At 49.4% G+C, this 19,150-nt stretch overlaps 1 protein-coding gene and 1 long non-coding RNA gene across 3 annotated transcripts in view; one reads left to right on the top strand and one right to left on the bottom strand.

Annotated features, from left to right (window-relative positions):
• SHISA6 (shisa family member 6) overlaps positions 1 to 19,150 on the top strand; it is a 191,910-nt gene that overhangs the window by 28,116 nt on the left and 144,644 nt on the right. For both annotated transcript variants that reach the window (XM_079323158.1, XM_079323159.1), the window contains exon 4: positions 15,834 to 15,929. In XM_079323158.1, coding sequence (XP_079179284.1) covers positions 15,834 to 15,929 — 96 coding nt within the window. The remainder of the gene's footprint in view (positions 1 to 15,833; positions 15,930 to 19,150) is intronic.
• Positions 16,608 to 18,687, bottom strand: LOC306810510. Its single transcript, XR_013776473.1, has 2 exons — positions 18,555 to 18,687; positions 16,608 to 16,963 (listed from the first exon to the last, which is right to left on the bottom strand). It is a non-coding gene; the product is annotated as an uncharacterized lncRNA (long non-coding RNA).

Here is a 19,150-nt window from a genome sequence, read left to right on the forward strand (position 1 = left end):
AGGCTGGACACTGGGGCTGGAGCAGCTGGGACAGTGGGAGGTGTCCCTGCCATGGCAAGGGTGGGATGGGATGGGCTCTAAGGTCCCTTCCAAACCAAACCATTCTGTGATTCTATGAGTCTCTGATTTTATGATTCTATGACTTCATATTTCTATGAGTCTACAATTCCATGATTCTATAATTCCGTAAGTCTATGATTCAATGTTTCTATAACTCTGTGATTCCATGATTCTAAGATTCTACGATTCCATGATTCTGTGATTCAATGACTCTTATTCCATCTTTCTACAATTCTACAATTGCAAGATTCTATTACTCTATGATTCCATCTTTCTATGATTCCATGATTCCATGATTCTGATTCCATATTTCTATGACTCCATGATTCTGATTCTATGTTTCTATGACTCCATCATTCTATGATTCCATGATTCTATGATTCCATGATTCCGTGATTTCATGTTTCTATGATTCTGTGATTCCATATTTCTATGATTCCATGATTCCATGATTCCATGATTCCATGATTCCATGATTCTACAATTCCATGATTCTATGTCTATGATTCCTTGTTTCCATAATTCTACAATTCCACAATTCCATGATTCCACGATTGCATGATTCTGTGACTCAGACAAAGGCAATTGTCTCACAGCAAAAACACCTGCAGAAGGGGCCAAGGCTGAGCTGCTTCCATTCAAGAGAGGCACAAAAACAATGGTGTCACCTTTAAGATGAAAGCAACTGGCTGAGTTCCTCCCTGTGAGAGTAACTCACTCGTATACAAAGCCAGCTCTCCCTTTCTGCAGGCATCTGCCTCAGCCCTCAGCAGCTCTGGGGGAGTGCTGCCAAACACACAGGGACTCATTCCAAGGCCTGGGCAGGGAAAATATAAATATCCCTCTGGTTAATTTTGGGTGCCATCATCCATCAGTGGCTGGCTGGTGTGATTTAGCTCCTTGCCACCTCCTGACAGCACAGGCAGGAAAGCATTCCCATGCTAATGTCACATTTCTTTTATTCCAGCTGCAGTTCAGGTGAAGGAAAGGGTGGTGGGACCATGTTGGGGACAGGAGTTACCTGGAGCAGTCCCTGCTGGGGGTGCCACAGGTGCAAATAGTGACAGGAGGAGCTGCAGGGCAGGGCCACCACGGCCTGACTGCTGGGACAGGTGTCCAGGAAAGGCTCATGGAATCCTAGAATGGTTGGCTTGGAAGGGAACTTAATGATTGTCCAGTTTCAGCCCCCCTGCCATCAGCCATGGGTTCACTGGGAATGGGCACTTTTATCTGGGTGCTGAGTTGGGAGCAAGGGCAGGGACAAAGTCAAGGACAAGGCCATGGACAGCTGGAAGATGTAGGAAAACAAGCAGGAGGATTCCCAGAAGGTCCCCAAACCCCCTACAGGTGTCACAGGAGCATGAGTGGGTAAGATCCCAGAAGATTCTGAGTCTCTGAGTGTGATGTCCCCTCTCAAAACAATTTAAGAAAGGATCTGGACACTTCAGCACTTCATAAACTTCAACAGGCACCATCTCCATCTTCAGGCACAGGAAGTACTGACAAGAGCTTCTCCTGTCTTTCCTGATGTCAGCAGGATTTGCCCCTTAAGTCCTGGCTTTTCTCTCCTAATTGCAGTTCCCTTTTGAGATGGGAGCTTTTGAAGTTGTTCTTCCCAAATCCTTTGCTTCCAGAGCAAAGCAGAAACCATGAATGACTCCACTTGAGGGTGTGAAACAGCAACTTGAATCCTTGGACTGTGAATCCCATACACCCATTTATTTACTCACAATTATAAACAGAGCACTTCATAAATATTTATAAGGAAGCTCCCAAGGCCCAGCTGAGAAAATCAGTGTTATCACCATTTCCCAGTTCTCAGAGTGAAGCACAGGCGGAGACATTGGTGGAATTGTACAGTTCTACAAATTTCCTGTCAAAATTTGGCCCAAGAGCTCCCAGTTCCTGACCCTCCACTCATGTTTAGAAGGGAATTGTGCAGTTTAATGGAATTTCTGTCAAAATCTGGTCTGAGAGCCCCCAGTTCCTGAATCCCCTCCATGTTTAGAAGGGAATTGTGCAGTTTTAAAGAATTCCTCTCCAAGTTTGGCCCAAGAGTCCCCAGTTTCTGAATCCCCTCCATGTCTAGCAGGGAATTGTGCAGTTTTGCAGAATTCCTGTAAAGTCTGGCCCGAGAGACCCCAGTTCCTGAATCCCTCTCATGTTTAGCAGTCTGGGCAGCTCAGCTGTCCCCCTGAGAGCTGGGATGTGTGGTCCCAGGCTCTGGATCAAGCTAATCCTGGCAGAGATGAGGAGCAATCCCCCTGAATCCCCCCTGAGTTCTCCCTTATGGAGCACTCAGCTCCCAAGGGGATTACAGAGCACCCGAGACTCCAGAGCTGCCATGCAGGGCCAGGGGTGATGTGCACACCTGATTTCCCTGGAGTGGTATCTGAGGCAGATCTGGACAGTTTTAGTCATGCACAGCTGACCCTCCAAAGGCATTTTGATATCAGGGAATGTTGATCTCCAGCCTTTAATCCCTTCTGGGACAGTCACTCCTCAATCTTCTCCCTCCACCTGAGAAGAGCAGGTTCTACCTCCCTGCTGCTGATACCCTTGAAGCCTGGGAGGTATGATCAGCTCTCCCTTTGCCCTTAATCACTTTCCTTAGCCTATATAATTAAATTCCATCAGGTATTGCAGCTAATTTTTGAGGAGCTCCCAAAGAACAAAAGCCAGTTTGGTCACAGGCGAACAGAACAAATTAATTAGGAGGGGAATATTAGGCCCTCTGTAAATGAGATTCCAGCAGAAGCAGCACAGCATGACTGGCTCTGGTGCTGCTCAGTTCCAGGGGTACAGAGTATTTGGGGACACAGCAGGGGAGGGAATGGGGCTGGGAGCAGCCCCTGCTGAAGCCACTCCCGGGATTCATCCCAGAGCAGGACACAGGGAACTGCTGGTGTTGTGTCTCTTTAAAAGAGAGCTTGGGCCAGCAGATTCCTTCAGTGTGCTCTGGGAATGGCTCCTGTCCTGTCCCTGCAAAGCTGACCCCAGTAAAAGTGAGTGTTGAGCATTCCAAGGATCCAGGGGCAGCCACAGCTGCTCTGGGCACCCTGTGCCACCTGGTCCTGGTTTGAAGGACAGATGTCTGCCAATAAAAGCAGAAGCTTCTCTTTGAAATGGAGAGTGTAAAACCCCTCCCTCCAAATTATTATTATAATTTTGAAATTAAGGGGCTCTCAGGCAAAGATATGGGAATTAGGAATAACAGTTCTTTACTAGGAAAATTAAAATAGAAATGCAGTATTACAAAGAACAATCCCAAACCCTGCCAGAGTCAGAATCCAAGCTGAAACCCGTCAATCAGTCAGGGTGGTGGCAGCAGTCCCATTCAATGGTAGCTGCATCCTCCTGCAGTGGCAGATGTGGTTCAGCTGGAGCAGTGCTCCTGGAGAAGGTGCAGTTTCCTCTGAAGGTCTAGGGATGATGTAGAAAGGTCTGGCTTTCCTCTGGAATCCAGTGGAAAGAAGGTCCCTTGGTGTCCAAAATCTCAGTTTTTCTCTGGGTAGGAAAGGCTTGGCTCCTCCCCTGGCTGGAGCATCTCCCAGTGGGATGATGTAATTTTATCAGTCATGCACTGGGACTCACTGGCCATGAACAGGAGATATCTCCTGCAGAGAGGATGGGCTGTGGGAAGATAAAGATGATTGCCCAGCTGGTTTAAAGATGGCCCATTAGCAGATAATATGTGCCAGGAGATCAGGGTCACTGCCACACCAGTGGCAGCAGATGGGGACAGAATTCACATTGCTGGCCATATCCTGGATTGAACCCAGGACACAGGGCCTGCACACCCTCACAGCCAGGAATCCCTTCCCAATATCCCATCCAACCCTGTTCTCCTTCAGCTTAAGGCCATTCAACTTATCCTCTGAAAAATCCCTCTATCCCCTTCCTGACAGCCCCTTTGGGGGCTCATGGCAGGAATGTCTGGGTGCTGCTGCCCCTGAGTCTGCCAAACCCTCACTGCTCCCTGGGGGCTGAGCAGCTTCCCACAGCTGCCTGTTCTGGGAAACCTGGGCTGGGGAGTGTCTAGGTGTCCCCTCTGGCTGGGGGTGTGCCCAAGTGTCCCCTCTGGCTGGGGGGACACCTGACATGACCAGAGAACAGACAGGCAGCTACTCCTGATCACTGTTTAGAACCCTCTGCCTCCCTCACTTTCTGTCACAAAGGAATGAACAGTGCCAGAAGTTTCATGACCATTCAGAGCCATTCCAGCCCGGAATCCCCAGGAACTGGCTGGTCTCTGTGTAATCACCTTTGTAATCTCCTTCTCCCCAGGCTGCTTTTCTGAACTCCACTGAGGAGGGTCTGGGTTAAGAGAAGTACCAGGACAGGTAGAGGGTTGATCTCTGTGTGGCCCTACAGGACAGGAGCAGCCTGAGGCTCATTCTGACCTCAGTGAGGACAATTTGAGAAAATCAGCTCTGAGAAGGGAGAGCAGGGTGGGGCTGAGAGAGCAGAACCCCTGTGAGGGGCAGATCCTGGCCCTGGCAGAGCAGGGGCTTCACAGCCTCAGCACAGGAGCAGAGAGCACCTGGAGCCCTTCCCTTTCCTCATCCACCTGGGAAGGGGAGGTTCTTCGTCCCTCCCATCCTTCATCCCTCCCATCACCTGCTCAGCCACTGTCTCCCTCACCAATTCTTGTTTCCATTTCCTCAGTGATTTCTTTTCTGTTCTACCTCCCAAAAGAAGGTTCCCCCTACCTGAACCAGAAAAAAAAAGGTGCAAATATTAATGCCCAAATCTCATTTTTTATTGACAAACCTGTTATTCCATCCTCTGCCCTTCCTGCTCCTCGTGGTGGGATCAGTCCCTTCAGGAGGTGGCTGAGACACACACAGTTATTTCCTCTCCTTTTATCCCTGCTTTTCCAGAGATTTCCTGAGCTCCTGTTCCTTCAGAGTGCACTGAGGCAGCAGCACCTCCTTCCCCTTTTCCTCATTTACCCAGAAGGAAAATTCATCCATCATCATCCTCCCTTCCCCTGGAAGTCATCCCACAACCTGCAGGCTGCAGTTAATGTCCACATGGACCTCGTATCCCTAAAAATTTTCTTTGTTGAGACATCATTGTGTGAGCCAGATGCATTTGGGGAGCGTAGCTGAGGTTTTGGAGCTTCTTTTTCAAGGAGGTGAATGTGAATGCAGAAATTTTCAGCACTTCTGGAATGAATATCTTCATCTTGAATTACAAGTGCTGCTTTAAAGGCAGTTAAGGATCAAGCAGCTTCCATGAGTTATCTCAGGAGATGTCATTACTTAGGAATTAAGGGCTGGACTTGCACAAAATCCCATCAGCAGGGGAAAGAAAACTTCCCTCAGTGCCTTTTCCATGGACAGAATTCCAGCTGTTCCCAATGAAGGCTGCAGAGCTGGAATCTCCCAGTTAAAATGGGAAAATGGGGAAATGAGGAATCTCCCAGTTAAAATGGGAAAATGGGGAATCTCCCAGTTAAAATGAGGAAAATGAGGAATCTCCCAATTAAAATGAGGAAATGAGGAATTTACCCAGTTAAAATGGGAAAATGGGGAAATGAGGAAATGAGGTATCTCCCAATTAAAATGAGGAAATGAGGAATCTCCCAGTTAAAATGAGGAAAATGAGAAAATGAGGAATATCCCATTTGAAATGGGGAAATGAGGAAATGAGGAATCTTCCAGTTAAATTGGGGAAGTGAGGAATGTCCCAGTTAAAATTGGAGAATGAGGAATCTCCCAGTTAAAATGGGGAAAATGAGGAATGTCCCAGTTAAAATGGGGAAATGAGGAATCTCCCAGTGAAAATGAGAAATGAGGTATCTGTGGCCTCAGCTCAGAACAGGGCCCTGAAAAAATTATAATAATATTGATAGTAATAGTAATAATAATAATAATAATAATAATAGCAATGATGCAGGAGCAGTGGCTTCAGCTCAGAACAGGTCCCGGAAAAGATATTATATTAGCATTAAAACTGCAGGCAAAATAGAACACTGAAGAAAAGTATTATTATTATTATTATTATTATTATTATTATTATTATTATTATTATTATTATTGAGGAATGATAGCCCCAGCTCAGAACAGGAGCCTGAAAAAATATTATGAGATTGTTTTTAATATTGATATTGATATTGATCTTTATGTTATTATTGATATATTATTTATATTGATACTAATATTAATATTGATATTAAGAGTACTACTGCTGCAGGTCGGGATGGGATCCTGAAGATATAACAACAAAAACAACAACAACAACAAAAATATTAAATTATAGCTCACATGAGTAGAGGAAGACTCATTTATTCCACCCTTAAAATGGAGCTATAAAGTTTATTTACTCTCCTTGGGGCTCTGCAGTTGGGCTCATTCTTCCCTTTTGGGTCATCACAGGGTCACCAGGGACAGCCTGGCATTGTCAGGCTGCTGCCACCAGCTGTGCCCAAGCAGAGCCAGCCCAGGGTGGGACACAGAGCAGTGGGAGCCACAGAGCCACCAGGGCAGTGACAGAGGCACCCAGGGCAGTGACAGGGACACCCAGGGCAGTGACAGAGCCACCAGGGCAGTGACAGAGCCACCAAGGGCAGTGACAGAGCCACCCAGGGCTGTGACAGAGGCACCCAGAGCAGTGACAGAGGCACCCAGGGCAGTGACAGAGCCACCCAGGGCAGTGACAGGGGCACCCAGGGCTGTGACAGAGGCACCCAGAGCAGTGACAGAGGCACCCAGGGCAGTGACAAGGGCACCCAGGGCAGTGACAGAGCCACCAGGGCAGTGACAGAGCCACCAGGGCAGTGACAGGGGCACCCAGGGCTGTGACAGAGCCACCCAGGGCAGTGACAGGGGCACCCAGGGCAGTGACAGAGGCACCCAGGGCTGTGACAGGGCCACCAGGGCAGTGACAGAGGCACCCAGGGCAGTGACAAGGGCACCCAGGGCTGTGACAGGGCCACCAGGGCAGTGACCGAGGCACCCAGAGCAGTGACAGAGCCACCCAGGGCAGTGACAGAGCCACCCAGGGCAGTGACAGGGGCACCCAGGGCAGTGACAGAGGCACCCAGAGCAGTGACAGAGCCATCCAGGGCAGTCCCAGCACCAGAGCACCCCTGGGTGCTGCAGGGACACCCCTGGCGCTGTGGCTGCTCTGATTCTTTTCCCACCAGTCTCTGGCACAGCCCTGCAGCTCCCTGGAGATTGCTGCTAGGGAACTGCTGCCTCTGCCTTTTTTTCCCTTTCCTTCTCTTTTTCTTCTGTGTTTCTTTTCTTTTTCTTTTCCTTTTTTTTTTTTTTTTTTTTTTTCCTGATCTTTCCCTTCCCTGCTGTTCAGTAAGCAGGGAGGGTGGCCAAGCTCCCAGCAGCTCAGCAGAGATTCCTGCTCTGGAGCCTGAGAGCTGTGCACTCCTTCCCCAGCTGGGATGGGGTGAAGTACAAGGAAATTCTGGAATTCCAAACCCCCAGCACAGGGGGATGTGGGGCAAGGGCACCCCAAACATGTCACACTCCCTTTGTGGTGCCACATGGGCTCAGAACAGCCCCAGGCTGGCATCCAGGAGCCTGCCAGGGGGGACAGTGGCCTGGAGCTGGCAGAAAGGAGTTAAAGCTGATGTTTCTGAGGACTGGGATGGCACTGAGCTGGATAAGCTGTGTGCACAGGGCTGTGAAGCTGCAGCACTCAGTGCTGACTGATACTCTCTGGCCAGAGCACCTCAAACAGCCTGCAGTGACTGCTGCTGCTCCAGCAACCAGAATGAGAAAAATTCTCCTTCTCCCAAGTCCCAGAGTCCCAGACTGGTATTGGAAGGGACCTTAAAACTCCTCTCATTCCTCCCCTGCCATGGCAGGGACACCTCCCACTGTCCCAGCTGCTCCAAGCTCTGTCCAGCCTGGACACTTCCAGGGATCCAGGGGGAGCCACAACTTCTCTTAAAACCCTGTGCCAGGGCCATCACAAAATGTAGTGAAAGCACAAACAAATCAAGGCTATAAAATACCTCTACAGAACCACAGAATTTCCTGAGCTGGAAGGGACCCACAAGGATCAGAGTCCAACCCCTGGCCCTGCACAGACACCACAACAACCCCACCCTGGGCATCCCTGGGATGACTCTGGCAGCTCTAAAGGGTCTGGCAGAGAGCAGGGTTGGAGCAGATGCAAGGAGAAGATTCATCCCAGAGAGGGTGGGCAGGCCCTGGCACAGGGTGCCCAGAGCAGCTGTGGCTGCCCCTGGATCCCTGGCAGTGCCCAAGGCTGGGATGGACAGAGCTTGGAGCAGCTGGGACAGTGGGAGGTGTCCCTGCCATGGATGCACTGGATGGGCTTTGAGTTCCTAACCCAACCCATTCAGTGATTCTGTTAAGGACAATATCCAAGGGGTCCCTTCCTGCTGCTGTGCTGTAGGGCAGAGGGGTGGCTTTGGTGGTCTTGGTGGCTTTGGTGGCTTTAGGGTTTGCTCTTTGGGAGCCATCAGAGCTCCAAGCCCCGTGTGTGTCCCTGGGGAGGAGAAGCAGCCCATGGGAGCAGGGCTGTTCCAGTCCTTCAGTGGGTTTTGTGCTGCCCAGAAAGTTCTTGTGGAGAGCTGGAGAGGGGCTGTGATTTATTTTCTTATCCATTTAATCCCCTCCTTGAGCAAGTGCTTTTATCTGAGCAGAGCATGAGCTCATCTCTGCATTTCTGTCATCCCTCGTTGCTGCCGAGACCCTCGAGCGCTGCACTCCTGGGTTTTGCTTTCACAGAGCCATTTTTTAAAGTTAACACAAGCTAAAAGTGCTGCTTCCTGAAGCCTCTTGCAGCTTCTTCCAGCTCACAGAGGCTTTCAGAGTCAAGGACAGCTGCTGTAGTTAAGGGAGTAAACAATTAACAAAGGAGATGTTCCCTGCACAGCTTTGAGCTTCACTCCTCCAACTTTCCCAATGGCAGGCAGACCCAGGATCCTGCTGGCCTGTGCAGCCCAGTGCTCTGGCTTTGGCTGCCTCTGCTGGGCTCTGAGTGGGTTTGTTTTTGGCAGGGCTGCCCCTCTGGACTGCTCCAAACCCCGTGCCAGAAAATGCTCCTGTTCTTATCTCAGGAACTTTTCCAGGATGCACATTTTTCTATAGAGCCCAGCTCCTGGCCAGTGATTTGACTTGAAAGTTGCAGGATTTGGTTGTGAACAGGGAACTTTTACCTGGCCTGGCTGCAGGGAAGGGTGGAAGAAGTGATTCAACCCCCCTAAGGCTGATAATGCAGGGGTCACACTGGAATTAATCAAAAGGAAGAGTAAGGATCTCTCAATTTTCCAGCTGGAAACATCCTCCTGTTTTGCTTTGAACCCAAATTCCCTGATCCTGGCCTGAGTTGTTCCTGTGTTTTCTGTGTGCTTGGGGTGCCCCTGTGCTCCTGCAGGAACATCCCAAACCCTGGGATGGAGCAGGGAGTGCTCCAAAGGCCTGGCAGGAGGAAAAGGGACAGAAAGGAAGAAATGCTTTTGAAAGAGGGTGAAATTATGGGTGGGTGGTCACATTTGCTGCACTCCAAACCCCCTGAGGGAGGGTGCAGCCAGGGGGGCTCTGCTCCCAGGGAGCAGCAGGACAAGAAGAAGAACTCAGGTTCTGCCAGGGGAAGATAACACTGGATAAGAGGGAGAATTTCTCCATGGGAAGGTTGTAAAGCCCAGAACTGGCTGCCCAGGGGGTTCAGAAATGTGCAGATGTGCCACCTGAGGCCATGGTTTGTGTGGTTGGACTTGTTGATCTCAGAAGTCTTTTCCAACCTCAGTGTTCCTGTGATTCTCTGATTCCTGGGACAGGGAACTTGGCTCTCCTTAGCCCACCCAGTGTGATTTAAGCTACAGAGTATCTGTAGGACATGGAAAATCTGACATTCCCTGTGCTGATTTGGAATACACCCTGTTCATGTCTGGCTGTGCAGTGCTGACAGCTCACCCCAAGTACCACTGAACTCCTTCCAGTTGCTTTTTTGGGCACATTTCTGTGTCCTGGACAGGCAGCAGTGCCAGAAGGATGGTGTTAAACTGGCAAAACTCAGTGCTGAAGCCCTCACTGAGCTGTTTGTGACAAGTGTGAGAGGTGCCAGCAGGCTCCTTCTTTTTGGGTGGTTTGGAGAAGGAAAATGGGGACATTTGGTGTCTCAGTGGCATCCCTGGGATGTCCCTTTTCACTGTAACCTCTGTTAATTTGTTTAAGAGAAGCTCCCCAGCTGCAAACTCTTCAAAACTTGTCATGCCTGACACCCACAAATTCCCCAAGCTGGGATGGGTGGGGTGTGTCTGGCTGCCCTGGGCACCTCTGGGGACAGGAACTGATGGGTGGGGGTCTGGAGCTGAGCCTCCCTTGCATTCCAGAATGCCCCAAAGTGAGAGGCAGGACAGGGGATGGTGCAGGACACTCTGCAAACACCTTTTGGCAGCTCGTGCCCTTGGGCTGTTTCTGGTATAAAACACCTCCCAGAGGGGGAAACAGCCCCAAAACATCACTCCAGCAGAATGAGCAGCACCAGAAGCAGGCAGGCTGTGGATGCTCCAACCGCCCCCCAAAAAGGGAAGGGATTTTTCTTTTCCTGCAGAGATGTGTGTGGCTGAGGTCTGTGCTGAGGAGCTGGATGTGAGGGTTCCTCCCTGGGTGCAGGGCCCTTCTCCCCAGGGCAGTTTGTGACCAGGCTGAGGTCAGATCTCTGTGCATCTTGCAAAAGTCTGTCCATGGCAGTCCCTGTCTGCCCTTCTCGGGGTGATGTAATCTGTGCTCAGTAATAACATTTCCAAGAGGTGGATAACAGCATTTTAGTTCAGCTCTAATAATTCTGTTAAAGCAGAGCTGGGGTTGTAATTGCAGTTTGGCTGAGGTTGTTCCATATGTGTGTTCTGTAGGATGCCTTTGTAATGAAATGTTCCCTCCCAGCTCCGTGCCCTGAAGAATTTGCCTTTATTGTGTGGCAGGCAGAGCACTCTGCTCTCTTGTAACCAGAGGAGAGGGGGGGAAGGAAGTGAAATTCCACCTTGTTTCAGTCTCTGCTGAGGATTTGGAGTTGTGTAAGTGTTGATCTTCCTGTGCTTTGGTGCCACAGCCCTGCCCCAGCCCCAAAGCTGGGCAGTGAGTGCAGAGTCCAGGGGCTCACAGGCATTAGAGCACATGGAGCCAGAGCAGGAGAGCAGCAGGAGCCTCTTCAGGAGGTCAGACCCAGGGCTCTGAAGCAGCACTTTAAATCTGATCCTAGCCAGGAGAAACAGAGATGCAAACTCTGCCTGGACAGGGAGTGCCATGGGTCAGGCAGGGGCTGCTTTGCTCTGGAGCTGTTTGTGTTGTGGGGGCCCTCAGGACCAGCTCTGGGGCTGGAGTTTCACTCCCAGACCTTCCAAACATGCAGACAGGGACCCCTGAGCACAGGAGGACACGTGGAGGGGTCACAGCTGCACTGCCCAGCTGTGGGTGGCAGGAGGGACAGTGCTGGGGATGGGCAGGGGGAGCAGCCCTGGGAGAAGGATTTGGGGGTGCTCTGGGACCCAGAAACTCCCCCTGCCCTGGGCTGAGCCCCAGGGTGGGCAGCAGGGAGGGGAGGGGGATTCTGCCCCTGTGCCCCTGTGCTCAGGTGAGACCCCACCTGCAGAGCTGCCCCAGCACAGGCAGGAGCTGGAGCTGCTGGGGAGATGCAGAGGAGGCTCAGGATGGGCAGAGGATGGAGCAGCTCTGCTGGGAGGAAAGGCTGGCACAGCTGGGATTGCTCACCTGCACAGGAGAAGCTTTGGGCTGAGCTCAGTGTGACCTTGCAGGGCCTGAAGGAGCTGCAGGAAACATGGAGAGAGACAATTCCCAAGGGCTGGAGGGACAGGACACAGGGAATGGCTTCAGACTGACACAGGGCAGGGCTGGATGGGATATTGGGCAGGAATTGTTCCCTGGCAGGGTGGGCAGGGCTGGCACAGCTGTGGCTGCCCCTGGATCCCTGGCAGTGCCCAAGGCCAGGCTGGACACTGGGGCTGGAGCAGCTGGGACAGTGGGAGGTATCCCTGCTATGGCAGGGGTGGGATGGATGGGATTTAATGCCCCTTCCAGACCAAACCATTCTGTGATTCTATGAAAAATCCCTGAAATGTGAAATAAAATGAAAATCACTCCATCTACACCCGGTTTTCAATGAATTTGGCATTTCTTAGCTCTCTCACTGCAGGGCAGAGGGCAGCACCGAGGTTCAGCCTGGTCAGGGTGAACTTCTGGGATGAGTTCCAGGAGCTCCTTCCCAGCCCCTGGCACAGGCAGCTCCACCAGTTTGTGGCTGAGTCTCCTCTGGCAGCTCTGGAAGGACTCCCAGCACCTTGGGGAGAGCACAGCTCTCAGAATGGAGGAAAAGTGGAGAAGGAAATGGGGAATTTCCTGGTCTGGCATGGCCCTGTCTGTGCTCCCACTGCTCTGCTGGGCACCTGCCGTTGGGATTGCTCCAAGGCACTTTTCACTTCCAGTGGGAAACATCCCACTCAAGATGTGATTGTGGCAAATAAGTTGAATAACAACACCTGGATTTGGCACCCCAGCAGCCACCAGGCCCCTCTAAAAGGAAAAAAAAAAAAAAACAACATTTCCAGGATTCTCCCACAATTTTGCAAGGCCTAAAGAAACGATCATGAGTGAGCAGGAATAAAAAAAATCTAAAAAGCAAACGTGGCATCCTACAATATATCTGTGGAGAGGGAAAAGTCATGCTGCTTGAAGTCTGCAAATTTGAGTTTCTCCTGGGAAAATGTAACTCCTGTTCAAATGCTAATGACTCATTATCACAGGGATGTTTTAATTGAACTACAATGTTCCATAAGCAGGGGCAGAGCAAGGTTCAGAGAGCAAATGGCTGATGAACAATCCTCAATCTGCCAGTAAATGTTTGCTTTTTTAGAAATTTCCCCTTCTTGATCTGTCTTAAGGAGATTCTCCAAAGGGACCTGTGAAAGGCAGCTGATTTCAGCCTGAGGTAGCTGCAATGTTTGTGTGGCTCTTTTATCCTGGTTTAAAATAGGGGATTTATGGCACTGCTAGAGTGGCATCTGCCTGAGAGGCTGGCCCTGAGAGTGCAGAAATCCCTGGGACAGGAGCAAGAATTGGCTCATTGGAAAGCAAAGATGCAGAAGGTTTTAGAAGAGTGATGGAGAAAAGGAAATCCAGTTGGGCATTGCAGCCCCAGAGCATCTCTGGAGGTTCCTCAGGACCAGCACAAACATCCCAGGGAGCACAAACAATTGTATTAAGGCATGTATTCCAGGCACCCAGAGCTCTGCCTCCTTCCTCAGGAATCCAGAAGCCAGAGCTTGGAGGAGGGAGGTGGGAGAAGAAGGGAGAGAACCCATGATGTTTGCATGGAAGCAGAAAATCCTGCTTTCTTTTTCCTGGACACTGTTCTCAGGGAATTTCTGGGGGATGTCTCCACACTTGGAGGTTTTTTCCACCACCTCACACTGCCACAGCTGGGAGAAGAAAACTGGGAGCTGCCAGCTCTCCCAAAGCTGTGGAAACACTGGTGATGTTTGCAGGGAGCTCATGGCTGATCTTGACCAGAACAAATCCCTGTGGGGAGGGAGTGGGATGGTTTCTCTATTAGATGGGGATGAACATTTGTCAGAATGTCACAGCCTGCCCTGTGAGCTGCTCTGGGGCTCTCCAGCACCATCCCAGGGTGGCAGAGCCTGTGCCAGCCTCTCCTGGCCTGGCACCTGCTGGGGATGGGCTGGAACCTGCTCTGAGCCACTGGGGAGAACAGAGGAGCTCAGGATGGGCAGAGGATGGAGCAGCTCTGCTGGGAGGAAAGGCTGGCACATCTGGGATTGTTCACCTGCACAGGAGAAGCTTTGGGCTGAGCTCAGTGTGACCTTGCAGGGCCTGAAGGAGCTGCAGGAAACATGGAGAGAGACAATTCCCAAGGGCTGGAGGGACAGGACACAGGGAATGGCTTCAGACTGACACAGGGCAGGGCTGGATGGGATATTGGGCAGGAATTGTTCCCTGGCAGGGTGGGCAGGGCTGGCACAGCTGTGGCTGCCCCTGGATCCCTGGCAGTGCCCAAGGCCAGGCTGGACACTGGGGCTGGAGCAGCTGGGACGGTGGGAGGTGTCCCTGCTATGGCAGGGGTGGCACTGGGTGGGCTTTGAATTCCTTCCAACCCAAACCATTCTATGAGTCTGTGATTTTATGATTCTATGACTCCATATTTTTATGAGTCTATAATTCTATGATTCTACAATTCCATAAGTCTATGATTCAATGTTTCTATAACTCTGTGATTCCATGATTCTCTAATTCTAAGATTCTACAATTCCATGATTCTGTGATTCAATGACTCTATGATTCCATGTTTCTACAATTCTACAATTCCAAGATTTTATTACTCTATTATTCCATGTTTCTATGATTCCATGATTCCATTGTTCTGGTTCCTTGTTTCTATGATTCCATGACACCATGATTCTATGATTCCATGTTTCTACAATTCTGCAATTTCATTATTCTATGATTCCACGATTCCATGTTTCTATGATTCCATGTTTCTATGATTCCATGATTCGATGATTCTATGATTCCATGATTCCGTGTTTCTATGATTCTATGGCAGGGGTGGGATGAATGGGGTTTAATGTCCTTTCCAGCCCAAACCATGCTGGGATTCTGTGACATCTGGGGGAGCTGGACCTGTTTTTTTATGAGCCAGTACCCACTGCTGGGGTTGGCTGGAAGGGAAAGAGGGAAGGTTCCAGAGCCTCTCTAATTCACACAAGGCTGCCAGAGAGCCTGAGTTTGGGTGGGAACAAACAGCTTTGGTGTCAGTCTTTGCAGAACAGAGACCAGTGTGTGCCAGGCAGGACAGGGCTGCTCCCAGCTGGACCCTCCTGGTCCTGCCACAGCTCCTGACCCAGCTCTGCTCCAGCCCAGGGCCATCTGCCACCCCAGATCGTACAGGAAATCTGGGAAAAGTGCAATTTCCCAGGGACTGAGCTGCATTCCTAGCCCCCACTTCCCTCCCCCTGCACCTGTCTTATCTCTGCCTATTCCTGAAATAATAGGAACAGAAAAATTAACGACATGAAAAAGGGAGGAGAGGATAAAGAGTATCTGAAAAATCATCTGTGTCCTCATTTCAGAGCTTTGCATGGTAACAAGGAGGCAGGATGCTTTTTTTTTGCTTTATTAATGTATTGAAATATTAAAAAGCAGGGTGTCTCTTGAACCTATTCTGTTGTCAGGGACTGAGAAAGCTCTGAGGAAGTCTTTTGAGGAGACTGTTGCTCTTGAGGAACTATCCAGGGATGCCATGCATGGAGCAGAGCAAATCAAAGCCAAAATCCAAATTTGCTGTCCTGCTGTTCATGGGGATGTGGACAGGGGTGACAATGGCACTTGGGACAAAATCCCTACCACCAGGATGCTCTCAGGGGTTTGGCTGGAATCTCTTCTGATTTCCTTTATCTCTTTCATCTGCAAGGTCTGAGTGAGACCAGGGAGAGCAAACGTGGCTCTGAGCCAGGGAAGAGCCAATTTCCTGGAGATTGGCCTCTTTGATTTGGCACTTTGGTGCTTCCCCTCTCAGGTTCTGCTCATTCCTGGGCAATTTCCAAAACATGCAGTTGTTCTTCTTCACAAATCTTTGCCAACAAAGAGTTCAGGCTTTGATGTTGCTACAGGTGTGGTTTTCTGTGCCACCCTCATGGTGCCATGTGGAATGTGCACGAGTCAAGCACATGTATAAATATATAAACACATGTGTATCCACACAGACAGACTGACTAAAGGTGTTTTGTCTCCTTTTGCCTGCAGGTCACTATGGAAAGGATATTTATCGCAGTGGAGGGCCAGATCTCCATAATTTCATCTCCTCCGGGTTTGTCACGTTAGGAAGAGGACACACGAAGGGTACAGTGGAAACCATTTTTTGCTAAATAAAAAGATTGTTTTAAATCCAAAGCTTGGAGCTGGCTGCTGGGCTCTGGGTGCCCTGAGCTGGCAGAGGGGTCAGCCCAGGAAATGGGGCTGCAGGGTCAGTGCAGGACCTAGGGGTCCTGGCAGGGGGATCCATCTGCCTGTGCAGTGGGACTGTTCCTCCAGCTTTGTGTTTTCCTGGCTGCTGTGTTTCCATGGGTGATCCCAAAGGGGAGGGCAGGAATGTCCAGCTGGACCAGGGAAGGCAGTGACCACTTCCAGACTGTGGGTCTGGAGTTCTTTTCTTTGACCTCTGGGCTTTTTATTTATTTATTTATTTATTTATTTATTTATTTATTTATTTACTTCTTTATTTAGATTGGGGGGAGGGGGGGTTATGATGAATATTTTATAAAATTATTTCTTTTTAGCTCCTGAAGCCTATATTTTCCATGTTCCTATAATCTGTGATATAATGTACAAACAGGAAAACACAAAAAAATTATACATATGCTGCTCTGTGTATGTTCTGTGTAATGTACTGTATATAAATATCTGTGGAGAGACAGCTTTATCACAAACACCCAAACCTCCAGGGCGTTCTGGTGACACCAGAGCTGTGTCCTGGTGACACCACAACCCCTGGCAATGTTGATTGATGATGCTGTTGCCTTTTGGTGAGTGTTTCTGGTGTACAGTGAGACGTGTTCCCAGTGTCCCCCTGCCCTGCCCGGGTGCCACTGTGCCCTGCTGTGACACTGGGGGTGCATGTGCCACTGCTGTCCCCTCGTGTGTCCCCAAGACTGCTGTACCCCCCTAGACACGATGTATGTGGAGATTCCTCTCTAGACCAATGTACTGTATGTGGAGCTGTGTCCTCGTGCTCCTGTGTTGTTTCTGTGGATGACCGTCACTCACAAAGAATTAAAATACCTTGATATTTTATTATTTTTATTTTTTTTCTACATTTCCTGCACTTTTTCCAGTTCTCCACGAGTGTCATCCAAAGTAGTGTTGGTCCTGTAGAACTGTCAGAGAAGAAACAAATATATGTATATTGTCTGTGTATGTCTGTGTGTGCTTAAATAAAGTTTACTGAGGCTGAGGCAGCGCCCGTGGGACTTGTAATCCAATACCCTGAATTCCAGTTCTGTAATCCAATTCCCCAAAATCCCAGTCCTGTGATCCAATATCCTGTAATCTGATACTCTGGTATTCCAGTCCTGTCATCCAATACCCTGAGGTCCAGATTTGTGATCCAATACCCTGAAATCCCAGTCCTGTAATCCAATACCCTGAAATTCCAGCCTTGTAATACAATACCTTGAAATTTCAGATATGTAAGCAATATCCTGCAATCCCAAATTTGTAATCCAATACCCTAAAATTCCAGTTCTGTAATCCAATACCCCAAAATCCCAGTCCTGTAATCCAATATCCTGTAACCCAATACCCTGAAATTCAGATATGTGATCCAATACCCTGAAATCTCAGTCCTGTAATCCAATATCCTGTAATCCAATACCCTGAAATTCCAGCCTTGTAATACAATACCTTGAAATTTCAGATATGCAATCCAATATCCTACAATCCCAAATTTGTAATCCAATACCCTGAAATTCCATTTTTGTAATCCAATACCCTGCAATTCCATTTTTGTAATCCAATACCCTGAAATACAATATCCTGAAATTTCAGTTTTGTAATGAAATACCCTCAATTCCAGTCCTGTAATACAGTACTCTGAAATTCCAGCTTTGTCATCCACTACCCTGCAATCCCGGGTTTGTAATCCACTACCCTGCAATCCCAGATTTATATTCCACTACCCTACAGTCCCAGATTTATAATCCAGTACCTTGCAATCCCAGATTTATATTCCACTACCCTACAATCCCACATTTATAATCCAGTACCTTGCAATCCCAGATTTATATTCCACTACCCTGCAATCCCAATTTGTAATCCAGGACCCTGCAATCCCAGTGCTGGATTCCAACACCTGCAAACCAATACCCTGCAATCCCAGCTCTGCACCGAGGGAAGGGAAGCAGAGGAACCTCAGGTGGGCTGGGAGCTGCAATGGTTCAAGGAAGGACCATGGTGACATTTCACACAAGGTGTCCCCATCCCAAAGGAGTTTCATGGTCATGTCCTGCCACGTCAGGAGTGTATTTAGGGTCAGGCAGCAAAGGTACCCCAGGAATGTTGGTACATGGAGTGGGGTGTCCCAGCCTCCACTAAGCCCATGGAGATCCTTGAGCAGGGCTGTAAATGCAGCCCTTTGTCCCAGACAGGTGAGTTATCCTCACCTGGCAGCCCTGGGGCACCTCACAGCAGTTTGTTCCCAGTTCCTTCCCAGGTGAGAACAAAACCTCCTCTCCTCCTTTAGCTGCAAATGCTTGGGGCTCTGCTCTCCTGCAGGTGGGCCAGGGGTTTCCACACCTTTTCCAGAGCACATTTCCTGTCCCTGGGAAGGTGGGAGAGTGGGCAGTGGGAATGCAGCCTGTTTATCAGCCAGGGGGTGCTTTCCAAACTGAATAAAAGGCTCCTGTTCTCTGCAGAAATGAATATCGTGGCTGTTTATAGACATCAGAATGGACTGGCCTTAGAATTTACCTTTCAGCTGCCTGTAAATTCACCTGGTTTTTGAACAGTGCTACAAAGTTCATTTCCAGTTTCTCAATGGCAAATCCCCCCAGTGCTGAGTGGTGAGAGTGGTGAACACCTCACAGCTGCTGCAGGACCTGCTTGTGCTCGTGTGGCTTCGTCTTTGTCTGTGACATGACCTGACTGTTTGTGCTGTGACAGGGGACACTTGGGGTGTCACAAAGGACTGAGGGGTTCTCTCCTTAGGATTGTGCCTGGAATGCTTGGATTTGGGGAAATATTGTGTGACAGATTTCCTGAGTTCAGCTTGAAGTGACCACCCTGTCAAGAGGGGTGGGAGCTTCAGCCAGGGCTTTAGATGAGAGGGTTCTGTGTTATTTTGTCCTATTCCTATTTAAATGAGCAGGTTCTGTCCTATTTCATTCTATTCCTGTTTAGATGAGCAGGTTCTCTGCTATTTTGTCCTATTTCTATTCAGATGAGCAAGTTCTGTCCTTTTTCAATTCCAGTCCTTGTGTTACAACCTCCACTTCAGCCAAATAACCTCAGCCTGCCCTGTGGACAGGGTTCTGCCCCTGGACTGAACACAGCCAGTCAAGTTTCTC

Source organism: Erithacus rubecula (assembly GCF_903797595.1).
Source record: "Erithacus rubecula genome assembly, chromosome: 20".
NCBI classification, from domain to species: domain Eukaryota; kingdom Metazoa; phylum Chordata; class Aves; order Passeriformes; family Muscicapidae; genus Erithacus; species Erithacus rubecula.